This window comes from Lissotriton helveticus, chromosome 5_1, assembly GCF_964261635.1.
Source record: "Lissotriton helveticus chromosome 5_1, aLisHel1.1, whole genome shotgun sequence".
Taxonomy (NCBI): Eukaryota; Metazoa; Chordata; class Amphibia; order Caudata; family Salamandridae; genus Lissotriton; species Lissotriton helveticus.
This window is the reverse complement of record NC_136065.1, coordinates 1,729,383,717-1,729,409,037: the sequence shown is the minus strand read 5'-3', so window position 1 is coordinate 1,729,409,037 and position 25,321 is coordinate 1,729,383,717. Positions and strand designations below refer to the sequence as shown.

Genomic DNA, 25,321 nt, shown 5'->3' with positions numbered 1-25,321 from the left:
CCAAGACTAGGCTTAGCATTGTGCAGAGTTCAGTGGCATGTGACTCATGATGCATGCCATGTTTAGAAATGTGCCCAAATGATTTGTAGCTGATATGTCTGATGTGTACAGGTGACTGATATGTTTTTCTTATTCTCCTTGCCAACAGCATCATCACCACAATCTGGAGGAGACACAGGCGCGGACCAGACAGAGGGACCCAGTGACAGTGCTACCTGCTTTGAGGAGTCAGAGGGAGGCAGTGGCACAGAGGGTGAGGAGAGTCAGATGGCCGGACCTCATGAGCACGACACCTACTATCTTGCGGATGGCTGGGAATCAGACTCTCCGGAGGAGAGGGAATATGCAGCTATGCCATCTTCTACATCTTTGGCTGTCCCCTCCTCCTCCAGTACCATCTCCACCCTCCCAGTTGTTAGGGTCCCTAGGGTCCGTGCTAGCCCCCGTGTCTCCTTTGTTCCCGGCACCGCAGCCCCTGCCCCTGTCTCCCCTGCTGCCCTCAGTGCTGAGTCTGTGGACCTACTCCGGAAGATTCTAGTAGGTCAGACATCCATGTTGACTGTCCTCCATGGACATACACAAATAATGACACAGTTGTTGTCGTTCATGGAGGGCATGTCATCTGCCATGTCTGATCTACATCGGAGTGTGGCTGCCATAGAGTCATCACTGACGGCAGCACTGTCCACCCAGCAGCATCTGCCCCCCCCTCCTTCAGACCCATCCACCTCAGCCTCTCCCATACCTGCCCAATGTACACGCAGACGCCACAGGTCAGACACCACAACAGATGCACCCAGCACACCCATACGACAGACAAAGCGCAAATCTCCACGCACCCAATCTAAAGGGGATGTAGGCACACCCACAGGGAGAGGGGACAGACGTCACACACGCATCCACAGACCCACGACAACAGACTCACAGCCCTTTACCTCCACCCCCAATGTGTCCCTGGGTTCAGGTGGTAGTTTTTCAGAACTGGCTGAAGTGTGCAGCCAAGTATATCTAGCCACATTCTGCGAGGCACCGGCCAGTGTGGAGGGATCCACACCACCTGCACCCACTACACCTGTCTTCCCTCTCCTGTCCCTGCGGTGCCGGAGGATTCCCCAGATGATGCCCCCACTGTTTCCACAGACAATTGAACTCTATGTGCAGGCAAGTTTGGGTGTGACAACATCCAGGATACGGGTATTGGTAGGGCAGATGCACAGCTGATTTCAACAGTCTATATTACTGTTTCTCAAATTTGTAGGTGCTCCACAAGTGACGTCGAGTGTCCCACGGCGTCTACTGTAATATGATTCAAATGTGAAGCCAGTGAACCACTGGTTCCATCCTTATGTGCACACAATCATTCCTCCTTAGGAAAAGAGGATTCAATAAACGTTTTGTATGTTAGTATTTGCTGTTTTTATTCTTCAATTGATTTCCAAAAGTATTCCATATGCATCATATAGTAGTCTTTCATTCATCATTATTTTCAACATATGACAAGGTCCTTTAGACAGATCCAATGCATTTCGGGCCACTAATTGTGCCCTTCATCAGGGAAAAGACACTACAAAAATTAAACATAAATAAACAAACTGTCAATGAATCTCGTATGTAACCTGGGAACAATTGCGAATATAGTGTTCTCTTTGTGTTAGGTCGTGATGACAATAAGTGAAAGTTTAAGGTATCACTTTAAAAAAAACCTGAATGCCCATGTGTTAAAGCAAAAAAATTATGTCGACCATCTTACATGTCATTATCTCTGTGGATTTGCTTTGTAAGCTCTGTGGGCGGAAAATGTGAAAAAATGTTGACGACCTACTTCTAAATAAAGTTAAAAACCACATTATTTCCGTGGTAGGTTAATCGCTGATAACAAACAATGTACCATGATAACTAACCTTTAGAGATTATTTGAAAAGTTCGCCAGGGTGTCTGCACGAACGCTCTCCTCTCACGAACGCCGGTGTAGACGTGTCCACCATTGACCGCGTTTTATTCAAACTCCTAAAGTTCCGATCACGTGGTTAATGAAACTGTGAACAGACTCGCTGTTACGTTCCCAATGGAGGGAGAAGTTCCTACATAGTGAAGCGGCATGGGTTGACTATGTCAGAGTGTTTAATATATATGCTAAAATGCATGACAAGGAGTGACGCTTTTGGTTGGGATCGTACTTGCTGAATCGTAAGGGGACGTTTACGAGTACGAATCGTACGGGGAAAAATGCTCCGTACGAAGATTCAGAGCGCTTTTTACCGGATCGGAATCGACCCCCAAGTGTCACAGTGCTCCATGTGTGGTGCGATCCCCATTGGTAAACAGATTGTTAGAATCCTGTGTTTCTCATGAGGTGTACTATCGGGAAATACTGCCTCGATTTGAGTAATTTTTTGAGCTACCCAGAATGAAATTTGTTCCCTTTTTGTGGGTAATTCACCAAATGACCGATTGTATGGTCTGTGGTGTAATTTTGATGGTGTGTGCTGTGGAATTCTTCTAGCAGGTTGGACTGTTAGACTCTGCATGACATATTGTACCAATTGTCTATGGATTTTAATTAATTGTTTTAGCTGAGCTAATAATTCTGGACCTGACATTTCTTCAATGGCAGGATGTGGTGTATATCTGGCTAGTACCGGCCATGTTGCTCCTGGTCTACCTAGTGGAACGAGCTTGGTAATGTGATTTTGATGTTGTAGGACGCCTTTAAACCAGAGCTGATGCTCTTGGTAAGTTAGTGGAATTTCAATGTCCTCGAAAGGAGCGTATTCCGCTGGAGGTTCCTCTATCTTATATAAGTGGAACACATGTGTTCTTGGATTTGCTTCAGGGAAGATAATCCATGAATAGAATACCTCTGTCTGCCGATATTCGTGTGCCTCTATGACCAAAATTACCCTTCCACCTCTCGGTGATAGGCCATTTACTATAAGCTTTATACCTATTGTTTTACTTACATTTTCCGGGATGATTATAGCATCCGCATCGTCTTGTTGGAAACCTGTAAGGTTTAAACCCGGTTGGTTTGCCTTTACTGCATCTCCACCGTTTTCTTTGTCACTAGTCGACATTTTGTTGCCTGAAAATTTGCAGAGCAAGTTTCAAGGAAACAAAGATAAGGTGCACAATATTTTGGAACACTGTATCCTTCAACGTTGAACAAAACCAAAAACTAATTCATAGGATTTTTCGTCCTACTCAGTTATGGCGGATTTTATCCTTTAACCCACTCCAGACGTCTATTGGAATATTTTACGGAAAAAGGGGTCTCTGTGAAAAGCACGACTGAGTTACTCTAGTATCTAGCGTTAAATTAGTGCCTTACCAAACGTTGGGCGCCATGTAGTGTAGTTCCTATATTCCCAATAGGCTCTGCGCATTGGAGTAATATATCCTATAGATGTGACGTAGGACTTATGTCTACTAGGTCGCTTTCGAATATATTAGACTTAATTGTGAGTGCCAGCTAGCTCAGAGGTCACTAGAAACTGTCTTGAATTCACAAGAAGGGATTAGTTTCTGACAACCGCATAAACATGAGAACTTTGTTTCCCCAAGATAAAACATATCTTCTGAGTCGTGGAAACAATAGATAGATATTTTACTCAGTCAATGGTGCATGCTTCGTTCACCAGAGGTGCAGAGAAATAGAGAGAGGGGATTTTTCATTAAAAGTATTTATTGAACAGTCTTCTTTCTCATGCAGAAGAAATGAACTGCTACAATCGTAATACTGGCTGTAAAGTATAATGCGTACAGCAGGAAGAGTATGATAAAATAATACTGTAATAGCATGCTATGGTTTCTAAGCCATAAAATACATGCATAAATAAATAAGGACTAAAAGTACTTAACTGGTGCTTCTAAAATACGCCTACCCTGATGTACCTAACCTAAGTCTAGTACGAGGGAAGAAGTAAGTGTGTTGTAGCATAAGTTTAGTATTATTTTTGCCAAGAATCTATCCAAGATTTCTCTTAGGGTCTAATCAGCTCCGTACCTTGGTTTAGAATAAAGGAGGTCTGGTATCTCTCTGTCTCAGGACTCAATTTCCCAACACCCCGCAAGGGGAGCCTGAAAAGACTGGAGCTGGATTTTTCGGCAAGAGAAAAGACAGTGTCTCTCTCAGTGCGTCTGCTGGAGGGTCAGCTTCCTTCAGCACTTGCTGTAGTGAGATGCGTCGGGCAAGTAGATAGTCGAACTGCTCCAAACCACCGTGCGTTTGCTTGGGCAAGTGTGGGCATATTTACACCTTGAAGGTGCCGAGTTTGACGTAAAGGTGGACATAATAACGTCATCAAAGAGTCTCAGTTCTTTGAAAACTCCATGAGTTCTTGGACAAATCAATATTCAAGTAAGGGGAAGTCCCTTACTGCTGAAGCCGAGTTTTCCAAGAAATCGTTGTGGATTTTTGGAACTAATGGAAGTATGCCGTATTTATACTGCATGGGCTATGTCTAAATATGGTTATGATTTCTGTGCCTATATAAGGACAAGGTGATTTATACCTATATAAGGGCATGAGTCGGGAAAATTACACTAGGGTCCTAAAATGCTATACAACATCACAAGAATCACTTGAAATGACCCACGCCAATGAGGTTCTGAACAAAGCTTCCTCACATGCTTCTTGATGAGTACCCACTCTCCGGAGCTCACGTCATGTGCTTGTTCTTGTTGAACTATAGTTGCAACTTCTCCAACCTGGTGAGACACAGAACACACCATGTCAGCAAATACTTTGAAATAATCAAGCACTAAATCATCAGTTATGTTTACTAGTTGATTTGCTGGGTCTGTTGTCTGTGTCATAGCCATTTCCATCACAATCTCGTTTGGGGACAGTCCAGTTCTTCTGTCTGGAATATTTCTCAAACTCAACAACATCAATGGTATTGCATCAGGCCATTTCTGTGTTGTGGATGCACAAACTTTGGCTAGTCTTGACTTTATTGTGCCATTGATTTATTCGACCACACTTGATACCTTGGGTCGATAAGCACAATTCATCTCTCAAGCATGACCAATCTACAAACAACATAAAATCTGATTCAGGTTACGGAGTGTCTTGTATGTCAGGTCTTTGTTTTGGACACAATTCAGTCACATCCAGACAATCATGATCTGCTTCATTCACCACTACTTCACAACTTGGAATTGGCAGTAAAGTAGCTAGATTCAAATTTGTACATTTTGTCACTGTAACATTCTCAGCTCCCAAAATCACTTGCTCATATTTTGTTAACTTACTGCTTGTAAGGTGCTGTGTGCGAGTATGAGTTAACAAAATCTCAACTGAATGTGGCACATACACTTTCAACAGTTGTCCCATTACAATCGTTTTACTCTGCTCCAAACTCATACAAGTAACAGCAACCACTTTCAGACAATCAGGTAAGGCTGTAGCAACGGGATCCAAAGTAGCTGAAAAGTAAGCCACTGGATGGCGTGCAGCTCCATGCATTTTCGTTAGTACTGAAAGTGCACAGCCATCATGTTTGCTACAAAATAATACAAAATCCTCATTGTAGTCTGGCATACCCAGTGCTTGACACAAACTATCTTGCAGTTCAAGAAATGCTTTCATGCTGTCATCATCAAGATGTACAGGATCCGACACACCTTTGTGCGTTAGTCTTTGTTATGGCTTTTCTATCAGTGAAAAATGAACCATTCACTACCTGCAATATCCAACCATTCCTAGAAATATTCGCATTTCTTTCTGTTTTCTTGGTGGATTAATTTGTATAATAGCATTGATCCGATCTTGAGACACTTTCTTAATTCCTTTCTCATTGTTGTGATCCAAATAAAAAACTTCTTTTTGGCAAAATTGTAATTTTGCTGGTGAAACTTTATGCCCACCTACTGTCAAATGGTTTAGTCAAACAATTGTATCTGTCACAAAAGCCTCTTTCATTTTCAATGCAACCAATAAGTCATCTATGCACTGCACTAAAACTGAATTATTAGGCATTACCAATGACTCCAAACATTTCTTCAATATCTGATTGAAAATTGAGGGGCTCTCTGTATACCCTTGAGGAACTCTGCACAGTTGTTTGAGATCCTGCCAGGTCTCCTAATCCTCCTTCTGTGTTTTGTTTTCCTCCCCTGATTAGGGTGTGCCATTGTCGCTCCCACCCCCCTCCTGAATCTATGGGGCGTGGTTCACTTTATGTACAAGTGAGGATTGTTTCACTTTTACGCTCCGGTATTTTGTGTGCTTAATTAGTACTCAAGATCACGGCCAGCAGCGCTACTGGTATTTAGACTGTAGCCCTGTTTTTCCGCTTTACACCTCGGGGATTTTTTCTCCGTCGCCCTACTACAGGTAGTCTTTTAATCACGGGCAGCCGCCCGTCTTCCCACACGGTTGGACGTAACACTGTAAGTCTCCATTTACACACTTGTTGCCTCACCAATGTGCAACATATTGCGCTGGATGACACTTCTTTGCGCTAGTTCTTTGCGCTAGTTGAGGCCCATCACTCCGGCTTTGGGCACAACCATTACTTTGTAATTCATCCATCTCGGCCACGGCCATTGATAGGTTTGCTAGCACGTATCACGCCACTATATTGGAATAATGGCCATGATAAAGGATCAATATTGATTGATTTCTATGTTTCTATGTTTTGTGTGTTTTTGTTTGTCTGTCTAATTATCTGTTCACAGACTTCTAGGTTCCTCGCAACAGAGGTAATTCCCCAAGCCTATTGGTTTGTACTTTTTATGCACCAATTTTACACATAGTGCTATTTTTAACTTTCACAACCTTTGGCAGGGTGGGCCTTAGCGCGCCCACACCTGTCGAGGTAAACACTCGCTTATTGGTCCTGAAGAAAGCCCTGTAAATTCACACATATAAAGGGCAGAAACATGTTGACCTTCCCCTAACAGGGAAACACCAGTATATTTTATTTGGCTAGTTTTCCCTGCACATAGTCAATTTAATTTTATTATGTCGGGTTGACCAGTTAATAAATGATTTTTTGGTACAACTTTAGACATTTTTAACCACACTTAACTTTTTTCACTCTTCACTCTCACACAACCTGCTCCGCAGTCTCCTGGCGTCGCAGCACACCGGGGAGGTATTCGATCTCTCCCGGTGGACCCGATGATGAAGCATGTCACCACTAGGGTGAGTGAGGGTTTCCTGAAAAAATCCAGCATTTTTTCTTGAAATTTGGTCCAGTCATCTGACCACTTTCATCTGGCCTCATATTTTACATGCTACAATCAGTTCTAAATGCTTCTCCAACGGACACTCTTCCTTTGTTTATTTGCTTACTGACTGGGGACTAAGAGTGCCCTTGAACCCTCTCTCTCTCTTTGTTGATTGTGAACTCTGCACCATGCCAAGACACGGTTTCCAAACAGAAGGCAAATAAATATTGACTATCCGGATGAAGGGGTATCAAGAAAAAATCTTGACACAAATCAATCACTCAAAACCATTCTGCTTCCCTAGGAATTTGATAAAGAATCACAGCTGGATTTGGCACCATCGAACAAGAAGGTAATACTATCTGATTGATTTTGTGTAAATCCTGAACTATTCTGTACTTACCATTAGGTTTACGAATTCCCATTATAGGTGAATTGCATGGACTCCCTAGAATACCTTTTAGTATACCTTGTTCAATTAACATTTCACTCACAGGTGTTATTCCTGCAATTGTTTCAGGACTCGTTTTGTAAGCTGGTGTTCTTGGAAATTCTGCATCATGTTTAACTGTGATCTGTATTGGAGCTACTCCTTTCATCAATCCTATACCTTTAAAAATCCCACACATCAGATAACACCATATCTCTCAATTCAACAGGCAAATCATTTGCTATAAATAGAGGCTATGAATAATTCACCTTTATTCCCTGTCTTGCCATTTTAAAAACCACATCCTCGTCTTTTGTATGAAATGCTATTCCATCTGGTGTACAGTAGATGGAACAATTTATTTTACACAACAAGTCCCTTCCTAACAGATTAACTGGACTTATGTCACACACAACAAATTTGTGTAAATCGTGAAATCCTCCAATCTGCACATTCATTGGTTTAGTCACTGGGGTCTTAATCAATTTGTTTGAAACTCCTACGACTTGGATACTTTCTCTCAAGAAGGGTAGGTTGGGAATTTCCACAGTTCTGACAGTGGAACAGGTAGCACCAGTATCTATGAGGAATGTAATTTAATTTCTGTCAACCTCGCCATCCACATAGGGACTGCTCTGATCTACCTCTAAGAATGCACCAAGCATGCACTCCTCCTCCCCCCTCAGGCACCGTCATTGAGATATGTCTGAATCATTTTTATCCCACTGCATCAAATACTGCAAAGACACCTGCATATTAGAATTCAATTGATCATTTGTATGGAAACCCACAGTTGCATTGTACTTTTGTATTTGACCATTAACATTCTGATTCTGCATAGGAGCTTGAGGTCCTCTGCCAACCGACATCTGCTGATTCTGATTCTGCTGATTCATCTGCATCTGATTCCTTCCATTAACTCCTGTATCACCTTGTTTACCTGTATACTTCTACCCTCGCGCTTCCAATTCCCTAACTTTCTGTACGCATGACAAGGAAATGTATTTTTTAATTCATCCATATTATCTCTACCTTTCCCTTGTGGAATCGGTATCATTTGTGTCACGGTGTTTCCATTTGACACTACACCTCTCATACCAGCGGTAGTCTGACCATTTCCTTGGTAAGCTTCTGTAAGATCTGTTTTTAAGAACCCTCCTTTCTTTGCCGCTTTTATCTGTGCTAGCATTAGTTTCGCCTTTAATTTTTTATGTCTCATGTCAATGTCATCACCACAATACTTTGCATAATGAAGAATCTCGTCAATCAACTTACTCTGCCCAAAAATTTATGTTGTTGAATCATAGCACTTATTTCTGGTTTCAATCCATACACAAACCTATGTACACAATGTCCCATATCTTTCTCAGCTATATTTTCAATGCCACTGTACTGTTTAAACACCTGTAGAAGCCTCTCATAGTATGCATGCGCTGATTCCTTCAATTCCTGCCTAGTCCTGTCTATTCTCACTCAATCTGTTTCTTTTGGTGAAATTTTCCCTTTCAAATATGTAATGACCTGATTCTATTTCTTCATGACTTCTTCAGATGGTGCGCCTGTTTTTGGATCCCTTGGATATTCTTCCTTTGGCCAATCTACAGCAATTTTACACTCAACCCTCAAATTAGCTGGAACCACAATATCAAACAGGCCATCCAAATCCTTTCACAAAACTTTTGAAACTTTCATAAACCTTTCCACTTGTTTATACCATTCCAGAGGTTTTTCTCTCAACCTTGCGAAATCATTTGTAAATGTTAATATATCCTGCCTTGACCAATGGACATGAACAAACGCACCTCCTGGTACTTCTCTAATAGGATATATTGTCACATAAGTTGTTTCTGCTCCTGTTTCCCTCACTGGATATAGTGGTAAGACTACTGAGGTATCTTCCTTTCTTTTAGCCCATCTTCCTTTCCATCGATCCAATTCTCCCCAACTTTTAGTGTGCTGATTGACACTTCAATCTGCAAACGTTTTTCTGAAACATTCAAACTCTCCAAATCTTTGTCACTAAAATCTAATTTGTATGTTTTCTGTAAAGCTTTAGACTTTTCTATGTCAACTCCATAAGTCTGCACTTTCAGCAAACTTCCTATGTAGGCTTCTCGCTCTCCTTGTAATATTTTTACACATTAAAAACAATTATTTATCCCGATATTTACCTAGTCTCTCTGGGCTAATCGTACCTAAAATAATTTCATCCAAATCCGCTTTTAACTTTCTCACATCTATGCTTGAGTCATTATCATGTATGCTGCAACCAGGTGCTATTTCTTTTATCCATTCATCTAATTCTTCTAGAGAAGGACCCAATGATCTCTGAGTATCTTCACCTATCTCACTCTGGACCTTCCTGATGTAGGTGTCATTCTTTTCCCAATCTGTAATAACCTTTTTGGATCTAAATATATGCCTCATTTTAGAGTTTCAACTGATCTTTATGATATACTAACTAATGGCTCTGATTCTTCTCCTGTAACTACACTCACATTTGCTCCACTATTTTCAGTCAATTTCTAGTTAACTTAATTTATGTTCCTGTAAATGGTATGAACTCCACTCATATTTCTATCTGGTATTGTTAAAGCATGCACTTGAGAAACTCCTTGTCCATCATTGTATAATGGAACAATTGGACCAATTGTCACTGGGACTGACAAAGCACCTGAGTTCATTAGCATTATTATTCTCAGCACTCCTCTCTAACTGTATTTTGATTCTGTCTTAAGGTTGATTTTTCTTGAGGTACATCTACTTCAATTAATGGAGCACTAGGTAAAGAATGTATCTCTACTCTGTTCAGTTCCTCTTCATAAGGCGGAGGTTTATTCATCAATAATTCATTAAAAATGAATCATCTATGTCATCATTTTCCTCAGCAAATTCAGTATTTCTAGGTTTCTGTTCTTCAACATTCTTCTTTTTCTCCTTATATGTTTCTCCCTCATTAGTCTCAACTACCATAACTGGAACCATCCTTGCTCCTTCTACTATGTCTCTTCTCCACAATTTCTTTTGGGCATCCCATTTTACTTCTGAATACCTACTAACAGTATTCTTGTATCTAGTTTGATACTTTCCTCTGTCTCTTTTGTATGCCTCAGGTTCCCATTCTTCAAGAGCTTCGTACTGCATAAGACTTGGATTAGGTCTTAAATTATTCATTTGTCTTCTTAAATTCTCTACATTTCTAGGATTAAAAGTCCCATTCTCTGGAAATGCTAAATTACCATCTTGTTCAGTATATTTCATCCAATTTTCTAACCATGGACACGTATGGTAACCCATTTCTAATGACATGAATAAAGCTGGAGTTCCATCAGGAGTTACAGGAATACCTTCTCTAATGGGCATTGGCTCATCGTTACTAAATAACTTTTTAACAACTTTTATAACTTCATGATTTTACGCAGTAAAATCTGTAAGAAAAAATCTTCAACAGGATTTCTTCAGTGTTATGATTCTCTGCTACCAATCAAAATGTAATCACACTGTCCAACCCCAGCATGACTCAAAGCAACCAACCTACACCTGCGCAGCCCTTTCTGTGACGATTTCTGAGTAACTGACTAATACCAATGCTGCACTTGGTGACGGCAGTTTAACTCCTGCAACTGACCCTCCCTTTACAAAGTCTTTAACAAACAAAACAACATAAAACAACTTGTCTGCCCCAATAAAAGAAAAAATCGATTGAACATACACTCTGAGAATTCTTTAACTTCCAGCAAAATCTCAAACAGAGCGCATATACCCTCACTCGAGTGAAAACTCTCAGGACTTCTTCAGATGTGCTTTCTGAAGTGACCTAAATAAGCCTCACTATTCACACATCAAGATTCCCTAGACAGGTACTGACAATACGACCATTGCTCAGCACTGCAAAAACAGCAGACAACACAACCTAGTGTATGCCCCACTCAGTCTGCCCTTAGGCTTATCCCAGGACCTTAAGTCAACGAAGGACCCGCTACTTCCATTAAGGTCAATGACGGGCCACAATATGTAACATAAAGGTACATGGTCAATAAATGTCTGTCTCTTAATTCTGTCTCTTCATCACCCAGTATATTTAGTCTAAACTAACCATCGGATGGCGCTACCAGAAACTGATCCAGCAGAAGCTGTGTAAATGTTATACTTCTTCACAATATCTCCAATATCATGTGAGAAACGTTTATTACATCTAAGAATTTGAGCCCATGGAAACTCAATAGCCACTTACTATCATCTGGTCGTCCGATAGATCTTTGGATAGCGAATAGGGACCCAGATAAAGAGAGACGGATGCTATTTCCCACATGAGTGCTTATAATGAAGGAAAATCCTAACCAAACAGTACAATCACATTATGCAATAGTGTTAAATAATTCACTAATAAAGACAAACTATGGGGTCGATTAGGATTGCGGTGAATCCGCATCCTCCGGGCCGGCGGAAGCCACCGCTGGCCCGGAGGATGCGGAATCACCGCTGCGGTACATGAAAAGACCCTCCGCCACATTAGGATGGCTGGGGGGTCATCGGCGGACGGGAAGACCGTCCGCCGCTTTTCCGCCACGGTCACCTGTGCTTCAGGACATGCCTTTCCGTGGCGGCAATGCTGCCACAAAAAGGCATACGGTCTTTTCTTTGGGGGCCCGTTGCGGGCCCCCAGGGTGAAGGGGGGTGGGGGGTGCACATGGGGGGTACCTATGGCACCCTCCTGCATTTACATGCACAAAGCGGCAGGCACCACGAGGTGCCTGCCGCTTTGTGCATGTAAATGCAAAGCATGCATTTTTAACCTTGCGGCGGGTGCTGCTTTAAGCAGCACCCGCCGCAAGGTTAAAGATATGGGATGTGACCGTGGCGGTCACATCCTAATTGCACCGGAGGGACCACCGCTGGCCCTGCGGATGGTCCCTCCACCTCGGGGGTGGCGGAGAGACGCAGGTCCGTCCGCCATCCTAATAGGCCTCAAAGTACTTATCAAGTCACTTTTATCTAATTCATCAAAATATAAATAGGCAATACAACAAATACATTAGTAATGTCAATTCAAGATTATTTCAATGTTACAGGCAACATCATAATAACTGAATACAGTTCATGGCAAACACATCAACATTCAATAACAAGTGCGAGCGGACAGAGAGAGAGAGAGAGAGAAAAACAGAGAAAAACAAAGATTGCAATACCAGTATGCAATACAGGATTCATATGAACGCTGAGTCAAAAAACTAATGCCCAGAATGCAATAGTTAGAAATAGCCAACCCTTGAGCCGACAAGGTATAGCTTAAGAAATATTACCAGCAGATGAAGTGCAAGGTAATCAGGATAGACCTTGTTCAAGGAAATCAGGTTTGGACTGACATCATGTCACGCCCAAGAATTGTAAGGAATATAGCCAGCCAGAGTAGCATAGAGAGAATACAGCAGCAAAGGCTCTCTTCTCATAGAAACAGCTACTACCAAATTATTTTTCCAGAGAAGTAATTATACCCCAAAATATTCATAAACCAGCCCCCAAATGTTTCATTTTCACAGTTCTACACAATTCCATTGGATGAGTTCATGAGGTGATCGTTCTCCAGGCTTTAACAAGACAGTCTATTGTTAAAATGAAAGATGTCATCACTCTACAGAAGCAAGAAAGTAACTCGAAATTCTTATATCTTCAAGCGTACTTCCACATCGGCTTGCAACATATTCTACACAATTATTCATAGAGAGAAATACTCTAATCGTAGGAAGGAAATTCTAGTGATATGTTTGTGCACAACTAGACAAATAGATCAGCTTTTTGAAAATAATGAAGGACAAAGTTCATTCTTTCTGAGGCCTGCGTTAGGAAAAAGAAATAACTGTAGCAGGTGGTTTTCAAGCTTTCATTGAGAAACCATAAATCGTCGGTTTTCTGAAGGAAAAAACACACACATTACTATTTGGGAATTGAAGAGAATACATAAGAAAAGCGGAAATTAGAATTTTTTATTATAATTGGTTTCAAAAAGTGTAACCCAATTACAAAATATCAGTTATTATTTCAATCAAATTATTCTCTTGTTATAAAGAAGAAACAACATAATCATGAAACATTTTACTCTAAGCATTTTCATTAATATTTTATCAAAATTCTACTTATAAGTTTATTTAGCACACTTTTCAACCTTCTCTCTCGTATCATTTTAGTTCATGCAAAAACATTTCATATTTTCCATGCTTGTCTGCACGTTAAAGGTTGCAGCTTCTGTTTACTAAACGCGGCGTGCCTTTCTTGCACATTTTCACGTTGTACTTTCAAGTCTCCCATGTTAATAATTTTCACCCTGTTGAATATGTTTATTAATAACACACTTATGGGCAGAGTAGATCATGCATGATCATTTGCAAAAATCCTGCTCCACCAGGATTCTGAACCTAACACCCCCCCCACAGAAAGAGAGGAAGAAACTTTGTCAGTTCTTTGGAAAGTCCAAGTCCTTTTGTTCACTTATTTCTCTGGAAGACCCTATATTAGCCAAAATCCTCTAGTATAGAATGTCATTGCTATTGGTCTATAGGGAGTAACTAGACCCTTATATGGTGAAAGGGAGAGTCTCAGGACCTTCCATGCACCATGGGATTTCTGTCTCTTGCCTTAGGCAAGGTGTCCATTGGATTGTAGGTTGCATCACTTATTTGTGTCATTCAGAGCAGTGCTTTAAATGGGCCGGTACTGTCCGGCACTGAGTATCGGCACTTCAAGCCCTGGCTCAGGGGCACAGCAAGTTCATTGGTATGGATGGTTCTTTGATTTACCTGAATCGGTGGGACTAACGCATTCAAGTCACTGCTGTTACTTTTCTGCTTATTGAAGCTCCTGCTGTTCTCGGTGCTGTCATAGGAGTGAGTAAGACTGTGTGAAGACTACGGTTACTCTCGTAACACGTTGTATGCGCGTGTTTAATTTTAAGCTGGAGACTAGAATATGAGGGGAACTTTGCTTCACATCCACCTTACATTTAGTCCTAGCACTCAGTTACTTACGTTCAAAGTGTGCCCTCCCGTGTTTATCTATAGAACTGCACTCTTCGAATGTGGTAATAATAAGTATGTGTTTGTGGTCTCACTGGCTATTCACGGGAGATGGGTACAATAAATCCATATCTGAAAACATTTGGTGTCTGTTAGAAAACAGCAGAAAAACAGCCGTACGTACATTGCTCACGTGGGTAAATAATCGCAACATGTGAAGCAAACGTCAGAATTGGATTTTTTTATTGTTTTCCCTGTATGATGTAGTATATCTAGAATGTTTGAGTTGGCAAGAACCAGAGTGGGTGGACTGTTTCCTCTTGATGTGTTTATGTCATTGTACGCTGGTTCTCTATGGCTTGTTGTATTTGTCTTTTTCCATGTCCACTTCCTGCTTAGATCATTAGTTGACCCATAACATTAATTTAATGCCACAAATTACTTTATTGACTCATTTTTAATGAATGCCCAATGTTAACTGCAATAATTTCACAGAACATCGTAATATTCTTTTCTCTTCTTAGAAATGGACTTTAGACGTACTCATCCCAATGTTATGCCTATATTACACAGCTTTCGAACAGTACAGCAGAAATGAATAACCAAAGAGCACCTGCCTTGTGTCATGATACGAAAGAGCTGGAAATAACATGAATGTGCAAAGCACGTTGCGCTTGTGGTGGATCCCATTGAAAGCGACCACATTATATTGCTGCAAATTGGGAACCAGATATTTTTTTAGGTTGTTGAAGAACTCTTGGACCTGTGCTGCTCTGAGCCCTTCCTCCTTAGAATCTGCTCTTCTCCCTCCCAGTGGGACCGAGCTCTGTTCTGGAAACCCCCGGTACAATCATGAAGTGAGGTCTAGAAGCTTACACACCTCGTGCGAGGGAAGCAACTCCTGGTTCTGAGCCACACGCTGTACGTGTATTGATATTGATATTGATATTGAAATGTATTTGTAGAGCGCTCGTTCGCCCGGGGGCTTCATGGCGCTATAGACAGGAACACATCGCAACAATCAAAGGAAGCATAGAGGAGCTCATCAGAACGCTTGAGAAAAGAGCCATGTTTTGAGGGAACGTCTAAAACTAAGAATGTTGTCGCACATTTTGAGGTGTAAAGGGAGAGAGTTCCAGAAGGTGGCTGCAAGGTGGTCAAAGCAGCAACCTCCAAGACGTTTCCTTTTGTAAGAAGGGACAATCAGAAGGTGTTTATGCATGGAGCGAAGATTCCGGGGAGGGTCGTATTTTTTGAACAGATCTCTAATGAATAGGGGGCCGGATTGATGTAAGGACTTAAATAAAATACACCCGGTCTTAAAAGCCACCCGTTGCTCAACAGGCAGCCAGTGTAGTTGTTTTAGGCCTAGTCTGACGGACTGCCTCTTAGATAGATTAAGAATTAATCTGGCGGCCTGATTCTGAATCAACTGGAGGCGTTTTAACTCACCAACCTGGAGTCCAAGATAAAGACTGTTGGAGAAGTCCAGTCTGGACAAAACCAGGGAGATGACAATCTGTGTGAGTGCCTCCAGAGAGAAAAAGCGAGCAATTTTCTTAATTTTCTTCAGCTGAAATAGGCTCGAGGACACCACTGCACCGACCTGCCTTTTCAGAGAAAGATCTTCGCTGAGGTGAATTCCTAGGCTCTTGACTGAATGCGACTTAGATGGTGGGGCTCCCATGCTGGCTGGCCAGAAACCAGGGATCCAACTCAATGCACTCTGCCCAGGCAAGACCAGCTCAGTCTTGCCTGGGTTGAGTTTCAGATGACTGCAGCTCATCCAACTCAGGATGTGAGACATGGTGTTTTGAAACACTACCACCGAGTCCTCGGTGTTTAGAGGAAAGATGAGCTGCCAGTCATCTGCATAGTTGAAAATGGTTACTCTGGTGTTCCTGAGAGAGTACAGCAGGGGGCATAAGTATAAATTAAAAAGCAGCGGTGACAGGGAGGAACCCTGAGGGACTCCGCAGGTGGTAGGAATGGTAGGGGCAGTAAAGGAACCCAGTCTCACAGATTGGGTACGGCCAGTAATGAATGAACGAATCCAGCTCAGCGCAGAGCCCCTGAGACCAGCCTGTTCGACACGGTTGACCAAGATGGTATAGTCAACCGTGTCGAATGCCGCTGACAGGTCTAATAGCACCAAAGCCTGATGGATCCCCTCATCGGCATTCCGCCTCAGAGTGTTCTGAACTGAGATGATGACTGCTTCAGTAGAGTGAAGGGGGCGGATGCCAGCCTGATTAGGCGCAAGATACTGTGAGTCTTCCAAAAATTGGGAGATGCTGTCACAGACATGGGCCTCCAGTAGTTTGGCACAGTACGGCAGCAAAGAGATGGGCCTATAGTTAAGGGGGTCCGAAGGATTAGCCCCAGCTTTTTTCAGCAAAGGGATGAGGAGAGCTTTTTTAAAACTGGCCGGGACTAAACCCTGTGAGAGGGATCCGTTCATCATAGAGAGCATGCTCTCGGGGATGGCGGTTCCCACTTCGCGCAGGATATATGGGGGGCAGACGTCATCAGGGGAACCCGATTTGACTTTGAGAAGGAGTTTAGATAGGCTGGCAGCATCAATGGGGGGGAAAGATTCCAGGGTAAGAGGGTTGTAGTAGAGATCAGTCGGGGGAGGGAGGGGTGAAGTGATGGGAATACTTTGCTTTATAGTGCAGATCTTATTGAAAAAGAAAGTATTTAGTGTATTGCAGAGGTCCTGGGTGGGGGCCACAGCTAAGGAGGTTCTGTCGCTGCCACTAAGACTCTCCACAATATTAAACAAATCTCTAGATTTGTTGCGTGATTGAAGGATTTTTTCGGAGAAATAATCGGTTTTATATTTCTGAATGAGTTTCTGATACTCCTTACGCGCCCTACAGTAGTCGGCTTTGTCAAGTTCTAAGTACGCCGTTCGCCACTTTCGCTCCTTTTGACGGACTTGCAGTTTTAAGGCTTTAAGATGAGGTGTAAACCACCTGTGAGCGTCTTGGGTGCGGGAGCGGGGAAAGTTGGAACAGGGGGCATGAATATTGGCTGCCTGAAGTAGCCAACTAGAAAAGGTTTCTTCGATCCCTTCAATGTCCTGGTCTAACAGGGGGGGGGATGAGGTTAAAGTGTCAATAAAGGCAGGGAGGTCAGTATGCTTCCAGAGTCTGACTTTCCCTCCTTGCTGAAACGGCTGTTTCCTGCTCTCAGTGATAGTGATAGAGAAGTCGATCAGAAAATGATCCGACCAGATGCATGGAGTAATGGAGTTGATAGTGAGAGGGATATTCTGTGACCAGATCTGGTCAAGGCTATGTCCTTTTTCGTGGGTGGGGAGGTGTACCTGCTGGATGAGGTTCAGATCTGAAAGAGTTTCCTTCAGTACAGCTGCCTGCCCAACCAGCTCAGTGGAGTTCATCCAAAGATTAAAATCGCCCAACAGCACAATTTTCTGATGACCGATTATCAGCGGGGCCAGGTGTTCTGCTAAAGATAAAGTGAATGTGGGCATGCTATAAGGGGGGCGGTAAATGAGGACCATAAGTAGAGATCCACTATTAGTATCCATCCTAAAGATCATACTATCCGATCCTATAAGGTCGAAGGATGGAAGAAGAGAGAAGATGTGAGTATTAAGAATAATCGCCGCAACTCCTCCACCCCTTTTATTGGCGGGTCTGTCCTCATGCAAAATATAATAGTTTGAAGGGACTGCAGCCAGAATATCAGGTAAGGAGTCGGCGTTCAACCAGGTCTCCGTAAGGAGTAAAATATCCGGTCGCTTGCCTGAAGTAAAAGAAAGATGTCAAGATGGTGTTTCACCATAGACCTAGTGTTTAGGTAATAACATTTAAAAGTTGTCTCAGCCCTCGACGGGGAAACAGGGGCCGTGGAAGGGTTGGGACGCATGGAGGTATCAGCCCTGAACTTAGGAAGTAGAATGCCATGGGTGGCAGCGCGCTTTAGAACGTGCGCGGGTAGGGTGGGCCCATTGTTATCTAAGGGTCGGAGATAAAGCAGTTCAGGGGAGGAATAAGAAATTATTTGACCAGGGGTTCTGGCCCCAGGCCCCGGTCTGCCGCGGACGGGCGCAGACGGGCTTGACTTGTGCGCGACTTCGGCGCGCATTCGTCGCGCCCGCTGCGCTCGTCCGCTGCGCTCCGGTGGACACATTGGTTATGTAGCCTCTGTCTCGGGGGGACTAGACCGCTAAATCCGGTCCAGCCCTACCCAAGATGGCGGCTCGCCTCACCCTCCACGCAAACGGCACCAGCCGCGATGGAACAGGGCGGGCAGCAGTAAGTAAATCAGTGCGTTTTAGTAGAAGGTAATTAAACAGTGAATATCACAATAAAAATGTCTGTTTTTAAAATTATCAAGGCGCTGGCGCCGCAATCGCGCCAGAGCACCAACAGTTGCTGTCCTTTGCTGCGCGTGATTGTAATGTAGCACAAAGTTCCCAAAGAGAGCCAGGCAGCTGCCACCAGCCTAGCGTTCTCGGTAGGCTCTGTGCCGGAGGTTGTTTTGTAGCCTCTGTCTCGGGGGGACTAGACCGCTAAATCCGGTCCAGCCCTACCCAAGATGGCGGCTCGCCTCACCCTCCACGCAAACGGCACCAGCCGCGATGGAACAGGGCGGGCAGCAGTAAGTAAATCAGTGCGTTTTAGTAGAAGGTAATTAAACAGTGAATATCACAATAAAAATTTCTGTTTTTAAAATTATCAAGGCGCTGGCGCCGCAATCGCGCCAGAGCACCAACAGTTGCTGTCCTTTGCTGCGCGTGATTGTAATGTAGCACAAAGTTCCCAAAGAGAGCCAGGCAGCTGCCACCAGCCTAGCGTTCTCGGTAGGCTCTGTGCCGGAGGTTGTTTTGTAGCCTCTGTCTCGGGGGGACTAGACCGCTAAATCCGGTCCAGCCCTACCCAAGATGGCGGCTCGCCTCACCCTCCACGCAAACGGCACCAGCCGCGATGGAACAGGGCGGGCAGCAGTAAGTAAATCAGTGCGTTTTAGTAGAAGGTAATTAAACAGTGAATATCACAATAAAAATTTCTGTTTTTAAAATTATCAAGGCGCTGGCGCCGCAATCGCGCCAGAGCACCAACAGTTGCTGTCCTTTGCTGCGCGTGATTGTAATGTAGCACAAAGTTCCCAAAGAGAGCCAGGCAGCTGCCACCAGCCTAGCGTTGCCAGGGACTGCCGGCTAACCCCCACCCCCTACTTCCATTAACAAACATTATTACAAGGACATGAGAAGGATTTCTTTGGAGGCGGGGGTCGTACAACCACCCGGCCGTATTTATTAAAACATAAAAATAAATCTAAATTGAAATAAACAATATTTACACAATTACGCAGAAAACGTTCCATGACATTTGATTACATTTGATATATACAGATATCAGATGGCTAACCTTAACATAATTCTAGTACAAGGTATTTCCTATCCGAAACTAAAGTATCAACCATAATCAAACAGTACATTTCTTTTCTGCGTATCCTATTTGGGCCTAAGGCAAGGTCACTAACTGGTGTCAGATTCTTAGCACTTAACCACGCCCTCCATTCGGAGTGCGCATGCACAGAGGGCCTGTTTCCCTCCATCACCTACGGAAGCGAAGCAATGAGAGGTAGAGACGAAGTCACCCTGGACATTGTGGTTGCCAAGTCCCTGAGAATAATATTCAATCTTCCGCAATTCACCTCACCAGCACAAATAAGATTAGAATTTGGACTTCTAAAGCAGGAAATTTCACGGAAAGGGGCCTACGCCAATTGCTGGTTCAAAATAAAGGGGGCCGAGCCGGGCACATTGAACTCACACCTATGGTTGGAAATCTCAAAGAGAAATGAAAGCCCAGCGAAGACCTACCTCCAATCAGCAATTAAGCTGTTAGCTTTACAGGACCTATGGGACTCGTGCCCATCCCAGAAAAGTTTTAAGGTCCTGGTAAATAAATCTGTAAAGATCGTATCTCTCGCAGAAGACAAAGCTGCCCTTAGTAGGGGAACCCATGGCTGGTTCGTAATCCAGAGCTATCTGTCAATAAAGCCCCAGCCATATCTAGGAACAGGTTTCGCAAGATTAACAAAAGAACGGTTCCTTCATCTGAGGCTGGGAATCCTTCCAGCAAAGCCCCACCTTCCTTCATGGAAACGCATAAGCTCCTCCAACTGCTGCAGACTGTGTGGAAATCTAAACGAAGATATAATACATCTACTATGCATCTGCAACGGGTTGAGAGCGGAAAGGAGACAGTTTCTCAAACAGCTCTTGATCGCAAGCCAGGTTCGATCTTGTAGGGAAGCGGTAAAGGCCTGTTTTGAGGGCAGCGACATCCGTCTTTCCTGCAGCCTTGTTCGGTTTATGAAGGAAGCGAACGTTAAGCTAAGTCGGGAAGACCCCCAAGTCATCGGTCTCTATCCTATGCTATCTTACTTATGAGTCAAGGTCAACAGCCGTCTCTACTAGCGCTTTGATTAAGTCTTATGAATACCTCCCTGGTTGCTAGGCTCCCAGCAGCCAGCATGGCCTGGCTGTGAGCTCATCGACTCCACATATATCATTGCCTGGTGTGGATCCGCCAATGTGAACAAGCCCTATGCTGATCTATCTTTTTCACTAAGAAGAATTACTTTACCTACAAATGTTTACTCCTTTGCAATTTTAATGACTTACAACATATTTGTAATCCTTTAACATTTTTTAAAGAAGAAGGCATATCCTGAGAACTAATGTTTTATTCGTTTGCAAAGGTTTTAATTAATCATGCAATAAAGTTATACCTACCTTCAAAAAAAAAAAAGTTATACCTGTTTACCATGAGGGTACTTCCCCCCTGGTACCCCTGTACGCTCTATTAACCACGCCCTCCCATTCTGAGTGCGCATGCGCAGAGGGCCCGTTTACCGTGAGGGTATTCCCCCCGGTTACCCCCGTACACTCTATGAACTCCATTATAGGGTGCCCTTGCATCTCTGCGCCGTTTACTGGCATCATTGTGCACGTGCGGGACGGCCAACCAGCCTAGAGAAAGCGTAACTCCCTCCTCCCCCGCATCCATCTAGCCAACAGGCTGTAACTGCCCCATGAGTTCTAGGAGAGAGTCCCTCCCCTTGGGCGACCCCATTCAAGAATATTTAGTACGGACATGGGGAGACCCAATATACCCTTGGAGGCTTGGGCAGTGACAATATTATCTAGTAAAGATGCCTACAAGGGATTTTGTTTAAATAGAACAGTTCCTATTTTCAAAAATTTCAAAGATTCAATATCAATAAATTCTTTGGAACTGTGTGTATTATTAACAAGTTTTTAGGCACTGGATGCACAAACAATTGAATCAGGGAAAAAACAAACACGGGGATATCTTTTGAAAAGTGTATTATCTTTATATTTTTCAAAAATTAGTAGGGTACATTCAAAACTCAAGTTGAAAACAAATGTATACAAATTAAAAAGGTACAACTTAATTTATCCTCAATTTCATAAGTAAAAATCCTCTCCTGACAGAATTATAGAGATGACCAGTATTTTCACTAAATAACCTAGTCACTTGATGTATATTAATACACGAGGAGTTGGATAATGCGGTCAATGTTTCTGTCTTCTGTTGTGTAAATCCTTTAGACTATTTTCAGGACAATACAATCTGCCATTTTTTAAAAACAATGAACCTTCTGGAGACTAATTGGTTGTTTGGACCTTGGCAGTTTTGTAAGGACTGGTAAGTTTTTCAGGCCTTTGACAATGTTGGAACGACTGTATGGTATTGGTATTGTTCCTCCATCTGGCTTGTTTTATTGTACATATATCAGCTACTCTCCGGGTAATAATGAGCTCGTGTGCGGACTCCTGCTATAGTACTACTGCTCGTGGATCGAGGTCAGGCATGCTCCTATGCAAATAGAATGCAAATGTCCTGCTATTAAAATGCCTACTCGCACAACAAAAATGAACCAACACCCTGTTTATATACAACTGCTACAGTGCGCACAATGACAATACCCCTAACTAAAATGTGATAATTAAGCAAACTTATTGATAGCAGGTGGCGCCAAATTACTCCTGCCCACCTCTGATCTGCACTGCAAAGCAGTCAGCTTTGACAACTGATGTAAGAATTCCTCGATCTCAATGTACAGAGTCCCACTGTAAGTAACGCCTTGATCACACACAGGAGGCCACAGACGTTTCTCCCAGGATATGCTTAGGACAAGGGTGAGAGGTCTTTAAATATATAAATAAATACAGATGCCCCTGCACAGCCACTATGAATGGCTGGTGAGTTGACGCCTCTTACCAGGATGTGCACAAAGAGTAGGTCCCAGGTTCACATTCGGCAGCACTGAGTTAGCGACCCATCCTATTGAGGCCGATAAAATGTGTATAACTGTGTTGCCAAACAACAACATCTGTTATTCCAGCACAAAAACAGCTTGGGGTATGCTAATATCACCAACAACTAATTGCAAAAGAGCAATGTTATTGACAGGTAGATGGCTAGTCATCTCCAATGCAGTCAGCTAACACTTTGTTGATTTTCACCTAGCCTGGAATGTCCCAACACCAGTCCACATTGCTCACAGAAGCTCCAGAACGTCCTTAAACTGAACGACTAAAAGCCACCATCGATCTTGTTCAAGTTCTAACCATTTTTGGCTTTCTACAAAATAAACATTAAAACCTTATTTCAAAATAAGCGACCCACAACTATAGAAGCAGAGATCCCGTGATGACGTACAAGAATGTGTGGAAATCTATGTTTATCATTGTGTGTGTGTTGACACAGCATGGTCTGGACACTATGCCGTTTCTGCAGTCACAGCCTCAGTGCCATAAAAACTGGCAAGAGCGCGCTGCTCGCACTATCGCAATAGAAATAAAACACTTGATCACATCGCGCAGCGCTTAAGAAAAGCGAAAACTGTGGAATCGATAATGCGGTGCTAAACAATAGGGAATACTCCCACCCCACAGAGCTATTCAAATGTTCTCCCATCTACACTTTACAGGGTTTTTTTTTTTTTAAAGACCTTTATTTAGCAGACCACATCAAACATTCCTCGCCTACAACCCATCGGGCCGGCAAACAGTAAAAAACCTGGTTAGTTACATAAAATAAAGACACAGCCCAGAACCGTCAACCCGGGGGTACGGCGGCGTTGCAGAGTGGACATATATGGCCTCTGTGAGTGGGCTGTCTATGGTCTCTCGATCACCATCAGATAGACACGGCATCCGGATATCAGCGAGGAGGGCTATAGAGTCTTCCTCTGGACGGTCAGACACCTTCGTATAGACCTGTTTGTAGTGTCTAGCAAACTCATCCACTATATCTCGAGGCTCCGTGAGAGTCGCTCCGGATTGCGTACGGATTAACGGGACTATCTTCCTGGCCTGCTGCTTTTTATCTAACCAGGCGATGAGCTTTCCAGCTTTGTCGCCCTGGTCGTACAACCTGCCCATCCTATGTCTAGCCACCGTCTGGGCCTCCAGGGAGACCAGCTCTCTGTATTCTGCCAACTTGACCTGGCCCCTTTTTCGAGCACCTCAGCCTCCAGTTCAGCAAGGTCCGCCTCAACTGTAGTGACCTGACACCGCTGTTCTCGTCGTTTACCTGCGATGGCTGACAGCGCTCCCCTCTTACCACCGTTTTAAATGCCTCCCATACCGTGACAGGGGAGTCTACCGATCCCAAATTCTCTTCAAAATAGTGTGCGATAGAGCAGTCAAGTTTCCCCCGCGTGTCCTCGTTTTTTAGGTGCCAGGGGTTTATTGGCACTACACACCCCTCCCTCCTGGTTCCGAACGTGATGTGTGAGGTTACTGGTGAATGGTCCGAAATGCCCCGGGTTAAGAGTGTGGCCTCTCGTATTACAGTGTGGTGCTGCAGGACGGTGAGGATGTAATCAAGTCGTGAGAAGGTATGATGTGGCCCAGAGAAGAAGGTGAATTGGCTAGTCGTGGGATGAAGGTGACGCCAAACGTCAGTGAGTCCAAAAGCCTCAAGAAAGTCCGCCAACCATCGTTGCCCTTGGGGAAGGTTTCTGGAGGGCTGTCTATCCAGGATGCCTGACACTACTGAATTGAGGTCCCTGCCCAAGACTAACTGACCTTCGGGAAGGGAGAGCAGCAATTTGCCCAGGTCTGCAAAGGCTTGAGACTGCAAGCCCGGCGGGATGTAGGCCGAAAGCAGGTTCAGCGTGTATCCCTCCCATCTTCCTGTGACCACCGTGAAGCGGCCCTGTGGGTCTGATTTAGTTCTATCAATGTGGAAGGGCAGCGAGCGGCGCAAAAGGATCCCCACCCCCCTGGAACCTGAGGTGAAGCCAGAGTGCGAAGCGAGAGTGTAGCCCCACCTGTTGAGGGCGTGGCATGTGTTACCCAGTAGGTGAGTTTCTTGCAACATTACTATGTCCGGTTGGTGTCGTTTAATGAGTTGAAGGACTATAGTGCGCTTAAGTCTGTCCCCAAGTCCATTTACATTCCAGCTCATGATTCTTAAGCTCTTTTCCCAATGCCTAGCCATAACCATTGCTTTGTAAGCCATTCCCACTTTGCACCACTGAACCGTTAAGGACATAGACAGTCACTGCGTACGACCATAACAAACCCCCAACTCCCCGTCCCTCCCCGGATCCCCCCCAGCGGCCATCACCCACCCTGGTTCCCCCCCGACAGGCTCTAACAGTGCAGACAGTAACATGCATATCC

General features: G+C 43.7%; 1 protein-coding gene across 1 annotated transcript in view; it reads left to right on the top strand.

Moving 5' to 3' along the window:
- The window catches only part of RDM1 (RAD52 motif containing 1), a 740,716-nt gene extending 739,312 nt beyond the window's left edge, over nucleotides 1-1,404 (top strand). Inside the window, exon 8 of the mRNA XM_078645000.1 lies at nucleotides 149-1,404. Within this exon, the coding sequence (XP_078501126.1) occupies nucleotides 149-1,221 (1,073 nt within the window). The 3' untranslated portion in view covers nucleotides 1,222-1,404. The remainder of the gene's footprint in view (nucleotides 1-148) is intronic.
- Nucleotides 1,405-25,321: the final 23,917 nt, after the last annotated feature.